At 27.6% G+C, this 23,351-nt stretch overlaps 1 protein-coding gene across 1 annotated transcript in view; it reads right to left on the minus strand.

Moving 5' to 3' along the window:
* Positions 1 to 23,351, minus strand: part of LOC107445120 (potassium/sodium hyperpolarization-activated cyclic nucleotide-gated channel 2-like) — a 622,718-nt gene that overhangs the window by 418,316 nt on the left and 181,051 nt on the right. The window contains exon 3 of the mRNA XM_071178704.2: positions 22,034 to 22,093. Within this exon, the coding sequence (XP_071034805.1) occupies positions 22,034 to 22,093 (60 nt within the window). The remainder of the gene's footprint in view (positions 1 to 22,033; positions 22,094 to 23,351) is intronic.

Raw genomic sequence — 23,351 nt, forward strand, 5'->3', positions numbered from 1 at the left:
AGGTAGTGTTCATAATTAAGATTGGAAGTTGCATAGCAACACACGAGTAAAGGATTAAAGAAAAAATAGTACCAGCTGTTGTAAATTGAAGAAGGCACGGGAAAATTACTAGTGTAAACATTTTTTTTGGAATAAACATTACATTAATAAAATAATGAAATGTTTCACAAAACTAAAATAAAATTCACCCATACTCAAACACTCAAACAAATCTAAAAGGAAGTAAAACAATAAAATTCTTATTTTTCTTAAAGTATCATGTAAAAACATAAACGCATCTCAAAAACAACCTTTTAATTTTGAAAAGCAAGTTTTCAATTAAGCTCTATTACGCATCGATAAACAAAAAGTTACAGATGCTTTCGAATCATAAAAAAAGCTTTAAGAAAGAAACATTCTTGTTCCATTTAGAAAATCAACTTCTCGCAATCATGCATCACTAGGACATATTGAAACCGAACTTAAAACACAAAATCTTCATTTAATCGACCATTTCTAAACTCACCATCCGTGAAAAGCTTTGTCTCGTAGAAATCTTTATTATTTCACTTCACTGTGTGGCAACGCTGATCCGGTAGCTTAATTACACAGTTGGCGCAATTCTCTCGCCGGATATGGAATCGATGCCTTGACAAGAGTGCCACATGAAGCAGGTGAGAGATTGAAAACCCATGATTCCTTGCGGTAAGGTACTGAATGATTACCCTTGTTGGTGGTTAACCAGTTCGATTTTAAGTGGCTGATACTTAGTAATTATCCCAGTAGAGCTGAATTCAAATGAGTCTTGTTGAAATGCATCGAAAATTTCTTTATTCTCTTTACATGGGTGCTTAAGATACTTCTTTTTCTTCTTCTTTTCGAACATTTCTCGCTTATTCGATAATTTAAGTACTTTTAAGAGGAAGAATAGAAATTAATTAGTTTGGTTTTTGATGTGAGAAATTGTAAGTGCGAAAATAAGACGTTGAAGCATTATCATAATGTCAGATACGTTAATACGTATTGATCACCTAATGTTTGAATGGCAGTTTTCACACTATGAGACAGACATAAATGAACTAAATCCTATTAAAAATAATGCCAACAACGTTCCGATATTAATAATTATCGATACAATTACAAAACTTGACGTCACAAAATAAATTAAATAAAGCTCTGACTATAATTATGATTTTAAATAAAATAAAAAATAATTAATGTAACTATTAATGTAACTAATTAATGTAACTAATTAATGTATTTTTATTTTTGCCCTGTCAGAAGAACGGGTGTTCAGCTAGGGTAAATTAAAATTAGGAAAAAGCAAATATCTACGTTCCTTATATATTTAAATTAAATAAAATAATTACAATTTTTAATTGAATGTCAATTCACGATGTCAAAAAACAGCAATTATAATTTAATTATACGTTTTATTTGGATTGTATTTTTTGAGTCAAAATTAAAGCTATGCTATTGCTCTGCTACAGCTGTAATTGTTAAAAATGTAACTTATGAGCGGTCATTACTAAACACCTTTTCTGTGCAATAAGAAAAAAAATTAAAAAAAGCGTTTTTGAAATTAGCCTTGATATGCTTTTCTAATGTCTCATTTTATTTTGTCCTCCATAAAGGCACTTTCCAAAGATAGGTGTTTTTTGCTAAAACAATTAATAGTGTTTGAAAAACTACTTTTCCTAAACATGGCTTTTTAGGTAGGATCTTGAAATGATCATTTCATCTCAATCTAGCAACAAAATTGTGAAAAAAATAGACGTATTACTAAGACACAACTTTTATAAGGATTTTTAAACTCATCAGAACTCGTTCGTATTGTTAAAATAAAGAGTATTGTGATAAAGGAAAAAACAAACAAAATATTCGTTTTTTAGTTGGATCTTAACTTAATCTTTTTATACAGCGAAAACGAAAACTCTAAGCAGATTTTGAGGGAGATAAAACTGCTTATAGCTGCAGATAAAGTTTCTTTTATCTTCTTATCTTTAAAACCATTCAAATAAAAAAAATACATTTTGGAATGATGTTGAGAATCTTCTTTTAAATATAGTATCTTTACAATTGAATTTTTCACTTGTTTACGCTTTCGTAAAAAATTAAAACTCATAATGACTATATTGTTGTACAAAGTGGAAAATAAAATACGGACCAAGCTGAATAACTTTTGATTTAATGATCGGATCTTCACGTTCTAGGACGCAGTCTTAATGGTGCATATGAGTGACATGAAATATACTAATTAATTAGTGCAGACGATAAAGTTACGAAATCAGACACAAAAACTTACCGAAAACGTACAAAAACGTATTTGAATTTCTGACACCCAAATTATAGGAGGTAGCCGCAATCTTCGAAATATGTTTCGCATAGTTTGGTCTGGATAGCAATCGGAAGTCTGGACCCCTTAATGTTAATTTTACTTTTTACGTATTTCGCTATGTTTCAAAGACTTTTTAAGCAAATTGAAAACTTTTTACATACAATTATAAAATCCGTTTTTCCGAATATAATTCCATACAAAAAACCAATTTTAGTAAATCTTTATAATTTTTTATTATTTTTTTTTAATGATAGTTGAGGCAAGTTTGAATTGTAAGGTATGTAATTTTTTTACATCATTTTAAAACGTATAAATTTACACAGTGATTTTGAGCAAATTCGGTCAAATAGTTTCTGAGAAATCGAATTTTAAGGAAGTCGTACATTTAGAACGTGACAGAAATTATTCAGGGTAGTCCTTTTTTTTCTTTTTTTTTTTGGTGCACTGTATAGTTAAAAAATATAATGATGTTTTAATTACTGCTTTCTTAAAAAATTACTTTGAAAAAGTGTAATTTAAATTTACATTGTTCTATTACATTCATATGATTTAACCATTAAAATATTATGTTTCTTTTTTCTGGAACTTTTCTTACTACTTTTTTTAACAATTTTTTTCTTAAAACTTTTCCTCATGTTTTTTTAACAAATTGTTTAACAGAACTGAACAATTTATGTATTAAATTAAAAGTAATTTTAATTTTTGATTCATACTTTTTACAAGCAATTATTTATTAAAAATTTGGCAGAATGTTCCTTAAAGACAGCTTTTAATATGCCTTTATAGAATCCTTACAAAAATGCTTATACATCGGGGGTCACAAATGAATATTTAACTGAGGAAACAACAAAAACTCAATCGAAATCTGATAAATCCTTGAGTAGTAATAGTCAACAGTAAGACAAGAAAAACAAAGCAAGAAACGAGGGTTTTTTTTAAAAAACTTTCCTTTGGTCCTTGCTTGTAAACCGATATTTTTTTTTTCGTCTCTAATTTCTCCTCGATAGTTTTAGAATTTTCTATCTTAATTTTTTTGATAGATTAAAATAAAATTTTAGTTTGCACCCTTTGAAGCAGACTAGTGCAGACGAAATATTTCTGTATTAATTTACATTTTATTCTGTGTGTATTTAAAAAAAATCTGTTTTGTAAAGTGCACAAAGTAAAATGCGGACCCTTTCGAGCTAATATTTGAATTCTCTCGCACTATCATTTCAAATGCTTCTATTATTAACCTGAAATATTCTAATTTACTAGCGTAAAGTGTATTTTAAGAATCGATAATAGATTTGAGGAAATGAACTTTTTTTCGAGAGTTGTAGGTTAATAGCCATTCAGCAAAATAAGAGAGGGTAACCGCAGTATGGAAAATATGGCTCTACTAGTTGGTTTTTAGGAGTAGTTGAATGTTTGGAGCCCTTAATGTTAGTTTCACTTATTGTAAAATTTGCAATTTTTATGCAATATTTCTACTTTGTAACTTTTAAATTTTGATAGAATAAAGATAGAAAAAAGGGATAAATCTATGTCAATAATTAATAATAATTTGTTGTATTATATAGTATTATATAGGTAATAACACAATAGAAGCTTATAAAAAAGAAGGAGATTTTTAATGAATTTAGCAATAATGGAGATTAAATTGACTTAATACATACTTTTTTTTATCTTGTTGTACATATTTTAATCTTCCTTTTATGATGTTACATATAAGTTGTATAGTTTAAACTCGATTTCTAAGGAATTATTTGACCGATTTCGCTGAAATTTTGTACTTAGCCATATAAAATTACATTCTTTAAAATTGAGTAAAAAATTTTTTATCATACAATTTAAAATGTTTTTGACTATTAATAAATAAAATAATAAAACAATAATACATATTTACAAAATTGATTTTTACATGGAATTATTTGGATAAACAAATGTTATATTTGTGTGCAAAATGTTTTTAATTCGCTTAAAAAGTTCTCGAGATACAGCGAAAAACGCAAGAAGTAAAATTAACATTAACGGGTCCAAACATTGCATCGCTCTTCTAACCAAACTATGGGGACCATGTTTCCCAGATTGTGGCTACCCTATATATTTTGGGAGACAGAATTCCGAATCCGTCAAGGATATTGTATGTTTATTCATAAAAAGTATGTTTTTATGCCTGATTTTGTATTTTAAAATATCCCCTGCACCAATTAATTAAAATATTTGAGATCAACCCTTCGAACCATTAAGATTGCATCCTATAACGTGAAGACCCGATAATTAGATTAAAATTATTTCGGTTAGTGTGTTTATTTCTTTTTCGCACTATACATGAAATTTGCACAATGTATATGCACCAGATAATGTTTTATTAATGCAGTAATTATAACATCGTGGTAAATTGTTTGTCAAAACAATGTTTAATTTAAAACACAGTGAGTAAAAAATAGAAGATTATTTAAAAATTTTAAAATAAATAAATTGAAAAAACTCTAATCTAAATATAAAATAGTTTGTGATTTTCTGTCACAAATAATGTTTATTTTTCTTTCAGCAAGTGATGAACGTACAGTGGAAAAGAAACAGTCCAAATAACTTTTGATCTAATGATCAGATTTACACGCACTACAACTCAATCATAATGTTTATGGGGTGTATTCAAATATGTTAATTAATAAGTAAAGGCACATTTTAAGTTTCGAAATCAGACACAAAAACGTACTTTCTTTGAAAAAATATACCGTTTTCCAAGGTATTCAGAATTCTAACATCCTAAATAAGGGAAGTAGTAGTAATTTGGGAGAAAATGGTTCGCATAGTTTCACCAGAAGAGTAATTCAAAGTTTGGATCTCTTAATGCTAATTTCACTTTCATGTATTTCTGGATGTCTTGAGATTTTTTAAGAGTCTGGACAATTTTTAACACAGCTATAAAATTTGCTTATCCAAAGAGAATTCCATGCAAAAAAAATTTTAGTAAATATTTATTATCCTTTTACTTGAAATTTTTGAATTGTGAGGTATAAAAATATTTATATGATTTTAAAGAATATAATTTTATATGGCAAAGTAGAACACTTGAACATAATTGGTTCGAAATTGAATTTTTAATGTGCAACATCTTTAAAATTCGATATCTCAAATCCTATTAGGCTCATTTGGTTCAAATTTTGTAATTTAAATAAATTGATTTTTTTAGTTGAATGTAATAGAGTTTTCTTAAGTCCTAGTATGTGAAAATCCAATCATTAGATCACCAGTTATTCAGGTTGCTTAGTTATTTTTTTATTATTATTCCATTTTTGTGCATCGTCCAAATTATTAACGTTTGAAACAACACAATGACTTCAAAGTAAAATTTTTATTTTCTTTAAAAATAATATTTATAATAAAAAATTTACATTTATGCCTTGTTGTAATTATTTTAATAATGATTATACCAGAAAATGCTGTTAGTTACAAGTAAAAAATGTAGAAAAAGTCCTTAAAAGTTACCTTTGATTAACTTTCCATCTAGATCAGGTCATTTAGAGGCATATTTCTCAATTAATAAAATTCTTAAACATTATTTTAACATTTTATAACAATCATCTTTGTTCGCAATTTTGAAGTATGTTAAGATTCCCTTGTTCGGATACAAAAGAAAATCTTTAGTTTACTTTACAATAAATTTAAAAACTGCTTGAAGCAGCTGCTATCTTAAATAGCTTTATAAAGGTTAGTTCCAATTGATGTCGTTCATTAAATAAAAGGACTTTCCTTCTCTATAAAGTTTCTGTTCGTAAAATCCTTTTATTTGCACTTCATGTATTATCGATATCTCCTGAAGCGGTTCAAAGGATTGTGTCGTGATTTCTCGACTCAAAGCAGTAATCGCATAATGTATACATGATTGATTTTTAATTGAAGTGAGGCGGCAATTTAGTTGGTTGATGCAGTTTTCTCAGGTTTAGTGTTTGATACATGTCAGGCTCTGTATTAAAACTATGTTTTGAGTTATTACACATAGTTACTCCTAATAGATTTGCGAAAGCGAAAATATATTGTAGGAAACGTACAACTTTTCAAAACTTTACAATTTGTTTAGTTTATATTTTCAGTTTTAAGTTCATTTATTATTCGAGGTTTTTTTATCCACCTGTAATGTCTAATTTTAGAATGCCTGGAAAAAGGAAACAAACTGCACAGATTTGTGGTCGCAGACCAATAATTTAGTAAGGAAAAAAACAAATTCGCTAACACAATCTGAATATTCAGTGTTGAGGTAGGCAAAATCACTTTTCATCTGCCTAAAATTTCATTACTTAATCGAACAGGTTTGCATACTTTTAATTTTACCAACTTCGATAATAATTCATCAAGTTAAATCATTAAAATCTTAGCGATACAAATTTTAACATTTTAGCGTCAACTTAAATTTTAGAAATTTTTAATGTTAATATTAAAAGTATCATAAAATCTGTCAAAAACAGAGGTTAATATGAGCAATAAGAAAATGTCCCACAACGAGTTAGATCAAACTGATTTGGATACTTTTAATTTCGTCAACTTCGTTAAAAATTCATCAAGTTTTTCTAATCCATAAAATGTTGTAAAAACTATCAAAGACAAAGGCCAATCTAAGCAATAAGAAAATTTAGTACAGCGAGATAGATTAAGAAATCAGACAATATTTTTGAATTTTTTTTTTTTTGTTTGAAGGAAAAGAAGTGTTGTAAATCCGTTAAGAGAAAAGATTTTTAAAAAAAAATTTTTTTTTGAGAAATACAAATTATCTATTACAGAATTAAAAAATAAATTAATGAGAGAATTTGATTTGATATCATCACCTAAAGAATGCTACGTTATTTAATTAGTTTTAATATTATCGTATGGAAAATCGTCTGAACGGATGGAATTCTCAGTTTTGTGGTTTTAGCTAAAAATGATGAAAGCTTTCTAATATTTAAGATAATGTTTGTTTTCTATATTAACTCCATCTACAGTTTATTTTTCTGAACAATATGCTTAAAAGATTACCACGTTGTTTAATTAGTTCTAATATCATCGTATAGAAAATCGTCTGAACGGATGGAATTCCTAGTTTCGTTATTTTAGTTTAAAATGATGAAAGGCTTTCTAATATTTAAATTATTGCTTGTTTTTTTTCTATATTAACTCCATCTACAGTTTATATATATCTGTACAATAAGCTTAGAAGAATACCACGTTGTTTAATTAGTTCTATTATCATCGTATAGAAAATCGTCTGAACGGATGGAATTCTTAGTTTCGTGATTTTAGTTTAAAATGATGAAAAGCTTTGGAAAACAATACGCTTAAGGAAAAAAAACATACATAATGGATTTTAATAAACCTAAAATTCATTGAAATACTTTACATTTGTTTATATCAATGACTTTCGTTTACTTTGTTACTTTTCTTTCAATCAATTATTTTTTTTCTTTATTTTCTTTTTCGCTTTTTTAAATTTTTTTCTGAATAAATAACTTTTGTTTGTCAATATTTATTTACTTTTCTTCATATATTATTAATATTTTCAAGATTCATGGAGCAATTTTTAAAATGTATGCAAAAGTATTTCTTTTAAAAAAAGAAACGAATAATTTCCTCCTAAACCATTGTAGATCGGAATTAACGATGCTTTGTCTAAAAACACAATCAAAACTTTTTGATAAAATTGCATCTTCAATTTATACGTGTACTTTTTTTCTAATTTAGAAAGCAATCTTCTGGAAAACCAAATCCACTAATTAGAAAGGAAGAAGTACAAGCTACTTAAAGTTAAGTGAATTCTCTATAACTAAGAACCGTTAATTAAGATGAATAATTCAAAGATAAGTTAGCTTTTTAAGCACAATTCCTTCAGGATATAATTGAGTTTTTTTATCTTTTGTTTTATACGTTCCTCAATAAACAGATTTTTTTTGTTACAATAGACAAATGTTTCTACTTTTCTAAAGCTGAAATTTTCGGCATAAATAAAAATATTTAAAAAAAAACATTATCTAGATTGTGTTTCAGATTTGAAGTTGATTGGTTTTCTTGCTATTTCCAATTATCCGAAATACAAACATCATTTTTATTTGCTAGGTATTTAAAAATATATTCAAAAATAGAAATAATAGATCATTCCAGGTCTGAAAATTATTTTGAATAAATAAATGTTCAAACAATTACTGTTTTGACCTATTACGTTAACATCAATCAGAACAGTTTTGAAAAGTAAACTTAATATTGTCCGAAGAGAAAAAAATTTTGACAAAATTACTGTACTGTATAGTAATAACATTTCTCGGGGAAAAAATATCTATAATTTTAGTTAATAAAACCAATTTTGACAAAATTACTGTACTGTATAGTAATAACATTTCTCGGGGAAAAAATATCTATAATTTTAGTTAATAAAACCAAATTCTACGATAGATGAACGGCAGTACTTATGAAGGATAACTGTGGAAATATGGCAGTACTCGGTTGAATCCAATTTTCTCCAATAAAACTGATTAAAAAAGCTTTTTTTCTATTGAAATTTTTATAGGTTTAACTTTTGGTATGCAAGGTTTGCTAATCGGATTTAAATGAAGAAATTACAAATAAAACTTAAATCATGCTCCTCAGTATTGGTACAGACTTCATGTTTCTTTCCTTAATAGATGAGACACTATCCTATCTACTTGGAATTTTGTCATGGAAGAAATTCGTTGCAAAAGATATAGCTTTGGTTTCACATAGGTTTTCATCTGATTATGAGAAATCTGTTTCTATGCTACATTTGCTGTTATTCTTCCGCGCTTTAACGAGATTTTTTAGTTCGTTTAAGAGTTTTATTAGTTTGCATTTAAAGTTTTTCTTTTTTGGTATTAATGTTTGATACGATTTTTTTTTAAATCTTACATTTTTATCATTTTAGTTAAAGTCGATCTTTGCAGCTTATCAGACTCTTTCACAATCCCGTTAGAGCCACTTTACATCCATTAGGGTATTGCTGATAGACTTGGTCTAATGGTTTTATCTGACATCCACATTTTACACAAAAATAATACCTAAGCATACAAGGAGAAAAAAAGTTCTGGTAACATGGTAATGAGTTATGACATTTCTGGTAAAAAAAACTATAACTCTAGTTAAATAAAACAAAATATATGGTACTTAAACCATCCATTTGGTAATGGTTTCGATGGTAACAGTTTATGGAAAATTCTGATTTCAAAAATTATAGCACTTATTATGATTTACTTAGTAAAAAATACAGATTGAAAAGTAAATTAAATCGAATAAATAGTTCTTATACGATGCTCTCAGGTATAATGATAAAATTACCGAATTTTGCCACGTTTACCAATTTTTATCACTTTCTTAAAACCATATTTTATTGCTAATTTTACCAAAGCCTTTCGGTTAAATTTATTGAACTCTTTTGTGTTCTCATATAGACAGAAACTCAATAAATTTTATCATATGCTGGTAGTTTTAGTCATGCTTTTTTCCTGAGTGTATTTTAAACATGATGCGATATCTTCTTTAATATTTAAAACAATTAATAAAAAGTATTGGCGAACCTTTATTTTATATAAAAAAATGGTCAAACAAAAACTACGTAATTAATACGGTGGAGAAAACTCAAAATTTTTCTAAACAAGTTTTTAAATTCACTGGTGCTAACTAACAAACAGCCAACACAGTTGTCTTTAATTTAATCATCAATTAACTTGGAGACCGTCTGCAACTAGTTTTATGTGATTTCTGACCAAATGGCAGTAGTTATCTTTTCTAAAATGGCAGCAAAATCAGCTTATATGGCTTTGACAGAGGTGAAATAATTTTGAATAATATTGATATTTTGAGGATATTTAGAGTTCTTGATATACTTGCAAATTTGAGATAGGAAATTTTGAAAATTATCTCGAATTGCATATTAAAGAATGACCAGGGTTTTTTAAAAGACGTTATACGAATAGCATTTCAAACAATTCGAGCTAGTTTAGGATATAAACTACATGGAAGCAACTCAAAAGTTTATTACTTTAACATTCCAAAGAAAACTTTCAAAAATTCTATTTCAATTTCTTTTAATCAATTTCTTACACCACGCATAATTTGAATTTTTTTTCTTTAAACCAATAGATAAACCAAGTGCTCACAAAATTTTTTGCTTTGCTTTGTGCAATAGAAAAAAATTAATTTTTCACTTGCGTAATTAAATATCAAAGACAAAATTTTTAATGATTTTTATTTGAGCAGAAAAAGAAATCTATCTGAATAAACGACGTAAAAAAACAGTTTTGTTAACGAAAATCAATAAGTTTTTCAGAAATTTTCGTTGAAATAAAAGCACTTCTGAAAACAAAAAGTTTTTTTTATCGCAGCTGACAAAAAAAGGTAAAGCACTGTGTGAAAAAAAAACAAATGTTACGAAAATCTTGGAGCATAATTTTTTTTAAAGAAATATGGATAAACAAGTTGAAATAAAACAGATTCAAGAGCGTTTTTTTGAATTACACTCAATATTCCTAAAAATTAGAATGAATAAAAAATATTTTAACACTGAGATTCGTTTTAAGAGTTTATTTCAAAATTATTCGAAAGCTTTTGTTTAAATAAGTAATTACAACTCAGTTTCAAACAATAAAGTTCCGTGCATTTAATCTTCATTAATGTACGATGCCAAATTAAATTGCGAACTGATATGAATTACAATCTCATTATTCTCAAATTAGAGTTACTATTTCACGAGCAATTAATTATATCTGGGTAGAAAAGATAACAAAGCCATTTTACTCTCAAATAAACCAATCATTTGTCGTACCGGTTTATTTTGTATTTTTTGTAATTAGAATTACTTTCGCAAAATGAATACAAACAATTTATAATACATTCTCTATTATTTGCATCATTCTAATTTGTATCATTTGAACAGTCTAAAAAAATTGATATAATGAATGAAACTTTAGTACTACGGACTCCAATATAGAATAATTAACTAAGCATAAAAACTAAATCTAAACGAAATTTTTCTGGTTAATTAAGTTTATGGTTTCATTAGTATGCATTTAATATAAAAGAAAATAAAAAGACACAAAAAAATTGCAGTAATTTAAAAATGCTATCAACAAATATGTTACAAGTTAAAATCATGGCAAAAAACTTTTATTTTATCTATTTAATCTAATTTGTATTTTAAAGTTATATGTTTAAAGAAAAAGCGTAGCAAATTATTACTTTCAAACAAAATTATAATTTAAAAAAGTAAACTATATTTAGTTACTTTAAATTTTTAAGTAATAATAAAATAAAGTTTTGGTTTACGGATTTGTCGCAGGAATTCTATTGTTAAGTGAAACAATTATTTTCATCTTATTTCTTCTTTACAAAATATTTCATTTAAATTCATTCTTCCAAATAACTATGCCACATTATAGTATTTGATTTTTTTCTTCAACTGCTGATGTCATTCAATTTTTATTTCTATTCTGCAAAAACTCTGGTTTAAACTCCTCTGAGATATGTTTTCTTTTCTTTTTTTTTTTTTTTTTTTTTTTTTTAAATAACGGCAGGCACTGAACTTTCGTTCTTCGCCTTAGAAGATGCAGGAAGTGTTGGAAGTTCGTTACCCAGTGGGCACCTGTGAATCAAAGTCACGGAGGCGAGCAACATTACCCACGCCACACTGCCATACCCGTTCATAGGGTGGGCCGCATTCGTACATTCACACATCAGAAGACAACACAGAGAGAGAGAGAAATATCCATGTTCAGAGCGGGATTCGAACCCGCAGTCATTGGCTTCGCAGTCAGGCACGCTAACCACTCGGCTACCTGCCTGGCTCCGAGTTATGTGTTGAATATACTATAATACCGTGTGAATGAACACTTTATTTAAGGTTAACACTGAATCGAGCTAAGTAGTGTCGTTAATTCCAAACACTAATAAAGAGGAATAACCAACCCCGAGATTACATTCTGTAACATCTTTCGCGGGTTATTTTTAATTACTTTACACCTCCAAAAACTCCACGTTGGCGAAAATTTGAAATCGCCAGATGCCAAGTTTAAGTTGATTTTTCAATCAAGCATGAAAAGGTTTAAGTTAGTCACGAGTTTAAAAGCATCGTAACTTCTATGTAATTCTACACTAGGCAGGTATGTTTTTAAATGTGTGGTAAATATAACTTCATTTGAATTTGTACATATCTGTAAACTATATTAAACCATTTTATAGTATATAATTCCTTTCTGTTCCTGTCTTGTCGATGAAGACTAGTTCATATTTGTCTTAGTATTTTCTGGGTAACATGTGCATGTCAAAAACTAATTGTATTTTCTAAATTTGTGCTCCATAACTTATTTGTATCGTAATAATTATTTTGTTGTATTAGTTCTAATGTGTTCCAGTGATTTTCAGTTTCGGTTCATTTGACTATCTGCTTATATTGTATTGTTGTAGCATCGTGTTATTTTCGTATTTGAACTCATGTGTTTCAATGTTCCATTATAATTCAATTTAATAGACTTAAAATTCATATTAATAGTTTGGGCAATAGTAAGCATTAGTTAGAAGGCAATCCTTGATATTTTAATAATGATAAAAGATTCTATTCGCAATTTTGGTTTATCTGTACCAAAGAATAATGATTTGATGCACGTTTTGAACAATATATTTTGAATCAATGTAAAAGTCTATGTTCAGCTCGGATTTTCACAAAATAAGTGTCGATCATAATGGCTTAAAAGGATGTTAAATATATGTTAATTAGTTCATGCTAACTATTAATTAAGCTACAGAATCAGACACAAAAACGCACTTTCTCTAATTAAACATACCTTTTGCTTATGACAGATACGAATTTTTGAGTATCAAAATATGAGGGTTATTCGCAATATGCAAGATATGGTCCAGATAATTCAGTCAGGAGAGTAGTCGATAATGTTTGATTTGATTTGATAGTGATTCATATGAGTCCCTTAATGTTAATTTCGCAATTTATGTAATTTGTTACATGGCGAGAATCATTGCCATAAATAGACAATATTTTTAGTTATGAAATTAGACACAATAATGCAATTTCCTTGCTTTAATATACCTTTCCTTAGAAATGATTTGAACTTTTTACCCAAAAAAACTATTGCACCTCAAATCTTTTAAATTGTAACCGTAATCTTTTAAATGTGATCAGAATTGTTAAGTCAGAAGAAATCACCAGAGTTATAGGTTTTCCTTCAGAAATACCCTTGCCATACAGTATGGTAAATTTTTCAGAATTTGTATTGTTTTACATAAATGTTAAAAATCACTGCCGGGTAATAAATCCAAATTTTACCGCCTGGGTAAGAAATAATTTTTTCAGGATTATTTGAACCACCGGGTAAGAGATTTAGAATCGACCGAGGATGAGGTACCCAAATCCCGTGAAATTTAGGTTACCCGGTACCTCTCTGGTTATTTTTGTTTTTAAAAAAATTTATCTATACTTCGATATATTTTGTTTTTTAAATCTATCTACCTATCGTATAAAATCGGTGAGAAATTTAAAAATCCTTTTATATAATTTCTGTCTTTTTTTTACTTTCTACTATGAAAATATGATATTTCCGTTTAACAATATAAACACTTAACGGTTATGAAACATGATTTTCAATAACTAGATTTTTTAGAATCTGCATATATATAAAGATATATATTGAAACATTTGACATCAATATCAGCCTAAGTTAAGGAAATATTTCGGAGAAAAGGCGAAGGAGAAATATTAGAAATAAAGCCTTTAAATAGTGCAAAATATTCAATAATGTTGATTAAAATTTTTTTTAATATTTAAATAAAACTGTTAAAGTTAACAGTTTTTACTTGAAGTTAGTCATTTAGTTTACACACTATATCAGTATTTAATAGTTGTAAAAATATATAAACTTTTTTCAAGTCCTTTTATGGTTTTCATGAGTTAAAAAAATTTTTTATTATAAATAAAAATAAATTAAGGTTTCTTGTCTTGGTTCTTTTCATTGCTATTTACATAGTATCTTCGTAATGATTATTCTTACTTATTTCGATTTCTTTTTCTATTTTTTTCTTGTTTAAAATACCTATAACCTTCATATACTTTTCGGAAAATTCTCATATAGATTTCTTACCTTTATAAAAAGCGAAATTAATATTTATTTGTAATTTCATTTTGCTGACAGATGAAAATTTGTTTTAATATGCTTTAAATTATTTATAAAAAAAATTCCGAAATTGAAAGTTAGAAAACGAATTTAAAATTCCACCATTTATAGAATAATTTTGTTAAAAAGAATCACTTCAATTTTAACTTTAAAACTTCAATTTTGAAATTAATAAAGTATGTCAGGAAATTATTTCGAGATGCAAAATATATTGCAAAGTATAGGAAAATTTAAACTAATTTTATCAAGTTTTTCTTAAATAAAAATTAATAATAAAGTTTCTTTTATCTTAAATTAAAAAAAAAACATCCCTGAGCTTTTAAAAACAATTCCAATTGGTTACCTTTTGCTTTTTTTAAAATTTCTTTGAACAAAAAAAATATTTGACTTTATTTCTGTTCGTTTACTTGCATTCAAGAGAAGTTAGAAATGAACACACGAAATTTTAAATTTAATTTAAAATAAATTTAATATTTCTTATGTAAAAAGTTTTAAAAACCGTTATACACGTTGCTGTTATCTTCCATTTTTTATTTTATTTTATTACCGTCGTTAAACAGCAGACCCAATTTTATGGGTTTACGACTACTAATGTTCAGCTCAGTAGCTTTGTAATTTTGAATCCAATAAAGAAGAAAAAGGGAACTCCTGTATTGAGTATTAGGAGAAATTTGCTTTCATGAAGGACTTTTTGATGGAGCTAACCCGCATGTGCGCTACATGGAGAGTAAGACCACGAGAACCTCCCACAGTTAGCCTGACGGCAAGGGGATTCTAACCCAAGATCCGTAAAGCACTGAGGATATTTCACGTCACCACTCTGATCTGTCGGATGCGGAATCCTTATTGACTGGGATTCGAACCCGATTCGCCTAATTGGAAGGCGAGCGCTCTATCCCCTGATCCATCGCGGCTCAAAATTATCTTCCATTACAAAAATTTGGTGTTTGCTTCTTACATTAAGTGATAGAAATAATTTATATGTATGAGTATTTTTTATATGACTACTTATACAAATTCTGTTACAAATAGGTAACGAGTTGCACTACTCAGAAATTTAGATTCAAGAGCATTTAAAAAAAAGAAAAAATAATTTTATATAGTTAGTCCCTAAGGCGTATAAATGTTTGTTTTTCTTCAACTACTACAAAAATATTTTTGATTCATTTGAAATATTTATTCTGTAACTCACAGTTAACACCTCAAAAATATTTTAAAAATAAAATCCCATAAATGTTTCATTGTCAACCAATGTTAGTTTTTTTTTCAAACTAAAATTTATTATTAAAACTATTTCTCCACTGAGAAAGAAAAAGTATGATAAAAGTTACCCGAATATGATAAAATTTACTGCTTCGGCCCTGTGGGAACAGCAAAAATTTCAGTAAGTTTTAACTGCGAGCTTTGTTAAGGATTTTGATTAGCAATGAAATATGGCTTTATAAAATGTAACAAAATTTTGCATATGTGCTAAAATGTAGTCATTTTATCATGATATCTTAGACCATGGTATATAAACCATACATTCGATAAATTAGCTTTTCAGTTTTGTATTTGCTACTAAACGTAATAAGAACTATAATTTTCTAATCCAGAATTTCAGGTAAATCGCTACCACATGAACGAAAAAATTATCAAAATGAATGGTTTAAATATCGCACATTTTAATTTTATCAACCAAAATTATGTTTTTTTCTTAAGAAATGTCATTACAATAGCGTTTAGTAATTATACAATTTTTTTTCTCTATGAAATATTGTATAATATTGATGCTAGATTTATTTAGCAAATTTATAACTTAGTTGAAACTATTTGTGACGTAAGGAGACAGTTATAAGTTTGTCATTTAATTCTGATACACCCAATAAATGATTTTAACTAAGTATAGCATAGTATCACATTCAATAGCGTAACTGAAACATCTAGAGCCAATATGAATGAAGGTGAGATTGTCATGTCCAATCCTTTTGTTTAAATAATGACAGATAGTTCCTTGTTCAGGTGAATATTAGTATTGTATGTCCTTCACAATCAGCTCTTTCATTATCCGGCACTTCTAGTAAGGTCACGGATTATAATCGGCCTATTATTCTGCTCTAGTGGATAAATCTCAAAGTTACGTGGCAGATTATAGCCTCGTCCGGCACTTAAATAACATTATAATTCACATGCATTCATTTATTCGAGATAATAATAATGCTTTTGAATGAAATATATTAAGTGTTTCTTACTAAAACAATGCATTCCAGTACTTTGCATTAATCATTTAAACTTTTCTGATTTATTAAAGATATTGTAAAGCAATTCAGTTGCTATGCAAAATGAATAGGAATTCTTGGAGAAGAATTTGAATGGTGATACAACGCATTGAAGGAATTTGAAATTGTCAATAGACCAAATATTTATCAGGAAATACGCTATTTGAAACTTTAGGGGTCTAAGCCCCACTAGTGAAAATTTTCTTTAAAAAAAGGAATTTATTCTTCAGAATATTTTGTGCTGTTTCATACATGAAAAACAGTTCGCAGTTTTTTCATTATTCTTTTAAAATAATGTAAATTTTACATTCTGGATTGCTTATACAACTGAAAATAACATACTAAGCAATAACATATACGAATTTTTTATTTTTTTTTTAAAATCGAAATTTCCTTTTTTAAAACTTCCCTTCCGACCCTTTTCTAGGTAGAATTTTTAAAAATATTTCGTTTTTAAAAAATATCAAAAGCGTTTTTATTAATTTTTGGTTTTTTTTTAATTTTATTTCAAAGTAATTCGTTTTAAATTTTATTACAACAATAGAAAGGAAAAAAATGCATATAATAATTTAAAATCAAATGGTTAATCTTTCATAGCGCTTCATATATATACATATATATATCTTTTTAAAATTAAGAGAACAAAAAAATTAATGAAAAAATGCATTTTATTACTTTTTGTTTCACTTTTTATGATTAACAAAATGGAAAAATTGCAACAATGTCATACCTTTAAATTAAGATAAATTCATAATTTTTACATCTTCATGAAAGAAAATGACAGATACTTTAAAATATATCAAAAGTTTGAAGTTAGTTGTTAATTGGACACTTTTTAATTGTTAAGATGGAACATGTAATCCAAATAATATTTTTTATCTTTTAACTGATCCAGCATTTTGCTCATTAAATTAGCATTTTAAATAATATTTTAGATCTTAAAAAAAACAAATATCTTTCCCATATTTGCAGATATTGAAACCATTATTGTGCTTGCTGTACTAAGCACAAAAAAATATTATGCTCAAAATACCGTCTTTTTTTAGCTTCACACTAGAAAAAAAAGAAATAGATTTTTTTAAAACATTTTTCATAATTTTATTCATTTCCTTCATATATTTTGAAACATTCTCACCAAATAAAACAAAAGAGTTACCATAAACAGCCGAAACACTATTGATGAAAATGGTACTGAACATTCACTAAAAAACATGAACTTGTAAAAATAGAATACTACAATACTTTTGTTTAAATAATGTAATTTGGTGGTGTTTTAAGTGCCACACTTTAAACTAATCTGTTTTATTTGGTAGTCCAACAAGTGTTGATATCTTTTCTTTTCATAAAGATTAATTTGAGGCCTTTAATGTGACCTAATTCTCTCAACGAGAAAAAAATGTGGAGTTCTCAACACGAGAAAGAAAGAATATGGCTAAAATTACTGCGCTTTTGGCTCTACGGAAACATTTAAAAGCTCTATAATTTTTTCCGAAGCACCTTGGCAGTGAATTTGGTAAAATTAGCAATAAAATATGGTTTTGTTACATGTGATAAAATTTGATAAATGCATTAAAATGTGGTAATTTTATCCTGAAGTCTTAGAGCATGTCATTAAAACCATTTACCCGGCTATATAACTCCTTAGTATTGTATTTTTACCAAATATGTGGTAATAAGGACCATAATTTTGAAAACCGGAATTTTCAGTAAGCCGTTACTATATGAACGGAAAAATTCTTAAATGAATGGTTTAAATACAATATATTTTGTTTTTATTCAATATATATTGTTACAGGGCTCGAAAAACCGCCCGTCCTCGGTGGTCAAAAATTCCCCGCGGACGACAAATTTCTCGAATCCAGCGTCCGCGCGGACGGCCATTTTCCCGTTAATGTTCGTGATACATTTTCAATTTTTGTTATCTTACAAGAGTCCAGCGCCTCACTTCTAAAATGACCCTCTAATCTCGAAATACAGCAGCATACTGCGCATGGTGGAATTGATGTTTTCTCTGTCTGGGAGTACTGCAGTGGTTGAAAGGGGCTTTTCAGCAATGAACTTACAAAAAAAACATTACTTACTGGTCTTAAACAAGAAGCGTTAAACGCATTTATGAATATCTACCTAAATGGAAAACCTATTTCAGATTTCTGTGCAGAAACCTCTGTAAATCATTGGCTTGATTGTGGAACTGGCAAACGTCATATTTGATTCATTTAAAAAACGCAGTGCCATCGGATAAATTGACAGATAACTTAACCTTTGTTATTTAAATTATTTCATCAAAGAAATAAATTATTTCATAACAGAAATACTAGGTTTTACTATTAGTAACCTAGTATTTCTTTTATTACTGTATAATGTAATCCTAGTAACTACTAATTCATTGTGCAATTTATATAAATGTTTGTAATAAACAAGAGAATTTTTTTTTTTTTTATTTAGAAGCGACGGGTTAGTTTCAAAGGAGGACAGGTACATTGTTGGACAAGCCGTCCTCGGGGACGGGTAAAATTTCTGAGTTTTTTCGAGCCCTGTTTTGTTATTATGTTGTTGGTTTTTTACTAAAAATATCATACGTTACGGAAATTTTATCAGATTTTGTTTTGGCCCCCAGCTTCAATTTTTACAAGAATTTTAAAAGTTTTTTTTTTATTTTTTTAATTTCTAGCAGCAGCACTTGATGTGTACATCATTTGCTGGAGTGTAAAAACACTCCACACAGGTCCTTAAGGAATAACAACAAATTAAGCAATTGAACAAAAAATAAATTGAAAAAAATGAATAAAAAATAAATAAATAAATGGAATTTTAAAAGTATGCAATGATAACAGTTATTACCTAAAACACCCTTTGTCGTCATTATAGTCAACGATTTTTTTTAATAAAAAATAACAGAATTTTCAGATAGCAGGCACTATTTTTAGATCATATTGCAAATATTATTTGGCACAGTTGTGCCTTAAAGAATGCTATTAAATGCGTTATAACTCTCCTCAGTGCATATTTCATGCACTATTTTGTCATTTGAAATAAACTTTTAATGTCAAAATAAAAATAAGCATTAGATATTAGTACACTTTATATGTTCTACATTTTATTACAATTCTGTTATCAATGAAGCGTGTACTTGAATGCAATACTTCAACAAAGTTTCATGGGGTATAGTTCATGATAAAAAATTTATAGTTCCACGGGCGAATCGTAATTCAGATTTTTTTTTCATTTTAGAAGCAAAAATAGTTTAACTTATTGTTGAAGGATGAAAAGCGTCTTTACTTTTTATAACATAAATCGTTGAAATGTAACTATCTATCCTGACAGTTCGAGAAAGAATTGTTTCTCCCAAATCGAATTACTAGAACAAGAAGTCGTAAGATCAGTTTTCAATAATATTGTTTTCAAAGCGATTTACAATGATTCTCTTGACAATTCCAAAGAAATTTCTCAAATAAAATTGAAACACATCTCATGAAATTTTTTTTTATTTTAAGCAAGAAACCGTTAATATATTTCATATATATTTAGTTTTAGGTGTAAGGTGCTTTTTTAATAAAAAAAAATTGAAACAATTAATGAAAGCAAGCAACGTGAATTGTTACGTTAGCAAATATACAATATTTTTGGATTCTATAAAGAAGAATTTTCACTGGTGTAAAAAAATAAGGCGCAGAGATCGAAAAGAAAATTACGAACTAGTTACAGCAAAGAAAGATGCGGATTTACCAATAGCGTAGACGGTAAAGCTAAAACAAGATGATCAAACAGAAGCTAATGGAAAGAAGCAAAGAAAGATGCATAAATTAAGAGAAAATAGGTTTTTAAAAGTTGGGATAATAGAAAAGTTGGGATAAAGAATGTGATAATAGAAAGGCTATTAACTACATTATTAGCATTTTTCAAATTATGTAATAATTCCCCGAAACCTTGGTCACTCGCCTATACTGATTGTACTTAAATCGAATCAACTTTTTAATATCCATGATCGAGTAGTGAACAGGATTTTTTTGCCTTATTGAAATTTTGCTAACAAAACAAATTACAAACAAAATGCAACTCAAGATGAAAAGTACGTTAGATTAAAACATAATATCTATCTTAACCCTTTGCTGTCGTATTAAGTTTATACATGGGTGTCATTCTGGCCGGAGAAAAATTTCGTAGAGCTAACAGTATTACATAATATGCAAGATTATGAAGGAAAAATAAGATGCATAAATTTTTTTTTTGAACTTTAGATATATGTAACACAATAATATGCTTTAATATGTTGTAAAAATTATATTTTATAGTTCTCCATCGTACGGAATCTTTCAAAGCAGTCTCTAATACGATGTCCTGGTTTCCGAGAACATGCGTCGCAAAAATAATTAGTTTGGCGTCTTCCGCCTTTAATATTTCTGTTTGAACATACCGAACAATCTTTAATCTTTACATCTTAACGGTGCCGCAATATATGTTGTTTGCCATTAAGCAGGGAATAACATCATCGCTGCGGTGGCTGAGAGCAGACATACAACTGGAACGGTAAAAAAGCGTCGGTGGCTAAAAGTGGACATAAGACAGCAGAGGGTTGTTTTGTGAAAAAGAAATCTAGTTGTTAGCAAAAATTATCTTATTTAATTAAAAAGTTCAAATGCGAATTCAATTTATTAATGGTTTAATAATATATATCTTCTTCGAACAAACAAACTGTACATAATAACATTTACGTTTTACTACTGATGAGGCCTAAATATGTTTTCGGATTATTTTTCTAGCTCTAAATGTGCCGGTGTAGTTTGGATAAATTTCCACTAACTCGTTATTGAGCTAAAAGAGTTTGACATTCTTTTTATTGATTTTTTTCATTTAAAAATCTTAATGAATTGTGTACTTACTTCTTTTTCTTTTTTTATATCAGTGTTTTTTTTTTTTTTTTTTTTTGTTTTTTTTTTTAAGTGTAGGACAGTTGAAGTTTTATCTGTTTGACAATTTATTTGATAACGTTTTGTTTATACCTAGCAATATTTATAATTATGATCATTATTTTCAAAGACGTTCTATTCTATACAAAGGAATTATCTGCAATATAAGCATAAGTAATTGGCAATTTAGTCGGAATAATACTTGCTTCTAAGAAAATAGTTTATTTGGAAATGTAAATTCGGTAAAAAATCTGGATTTTAATGCAATTTTTGAAAAATTATCTACATTTTAAATGTAAAAAATTATTAGCAGTTTTGTCTTAGCAAGCAATTGACAAATAAATCTTAATACATATTTTAATGAATAAATCATCTCAAAAGAAATATCAAATTTTAATAACTCACAGTTTTAGAGGAATGTGTAGACTTCTAGATCTATATCTTCTTGTCCTCAAAGCTCTATCCCTGTTAATAAAATTCATTTATTATATTCTCAGATTTTATAAATTTAGATAAACAGATTTAAAACATTCCAAAAGTTTTACCATGAATATTTCAAAAGTAAACAATAGTAAATTTTTAATAATATATATTTGGGCGTGTAAAACACATTTATTTCAGATTAACATCATTATAATAGATTATACAGTCAGTTTTTAATTATACTCTTAGCGTTTTATTACATCATTTTTCACTCTTCCTATACCGCCGCGCAATTGAATAATCAACGTAGGTGACAAAAAATTCAAAATTGAGATTTTTATAGATTATACATCTTTGTATGGTAGAGAGCATATGGCGGAAATAAGTTTTTCAAAAATAAATTTTGTTTTAGCAGATTTTTGTTCTTTTATTTTAGCAATCATTACATTAGCAATAGAAAGAAATTAGTTGCCAAACCGTCGTGTTATCAAGATTCACGATTAATGCAAAGCATCAGTCGTGAAGCACTTATTTTGTTTTTTCTATTGCAAGACAGTATAAGATAATTAACTGATGAGTGAAAGAACAGAGTGGTTGTAAATAAAATTATATTAGTTATGTCCTTAAATTTGAAACTACACGGAAGGAAAAATTCTGGTAAAATTAACATGATGCATAGTAATGCATTACATATTAAACTATACGGTATTGAAACCTTTCATTTGGTGATTTTTACATTCATATAGTAATAATTTACCGGTAATTCCAGTTTTCAAATTTATAATTCGTATTACCACACATTTAGAATAAAATTCTAAACACTGAAGAGTTAATCTAAGCAAATAAAAAGTTTTTATGCCATGCTCTAAGGTAAAATTACCAAATCATGGTAAATCATGGTATCATGGTAAAATTACCAAATTTTACCACACTTAAAAAATTTAATAATACATTATAGAAGTGAATTTTATTGTTAATTTTAGCAAAATCAGTATCAGAATGCTTCGTAAAAAAGAAAACGTTCAGAACACAGTAAATTTACCATAATTTGGTAATTTGGACCAAATTTTTTTCTTAATTTACTTTGTCAAACAGTTACCAAAATCGACATTGCTTTAGAATAGGACGTGGCATAATCCGTTTCTCTCAAAAAATAATTAAAAGAATCGCATTGCGCGGTGTCCATTTGAGTGGTGATATATTTCTCTCTTCTTGAAAAAGAAAATTCCATTTAGAACCTGTACATTATTTCCATTTGTTCAGATATATCTTGTTTTTAATAACCTCACAAAAATTATAA

This window comes from Parasteatoda tepidariorum, chromosome 6, assembly GCF_982258835.1.
Source record: "Parasteatoda tepidariorum strain Cologne lab strain chromosome 6, Ptep-v5.0, whole genome shotgun sequence".
In the NCBI taxonomy this organism is placed as follows: domain Eukaryota; kingdom Metazoa; phylum Arthropoda; class Arachnida; order Araneae; family Theridiidae; genus Parasteatoda; species Parasteatoda tepidariorum.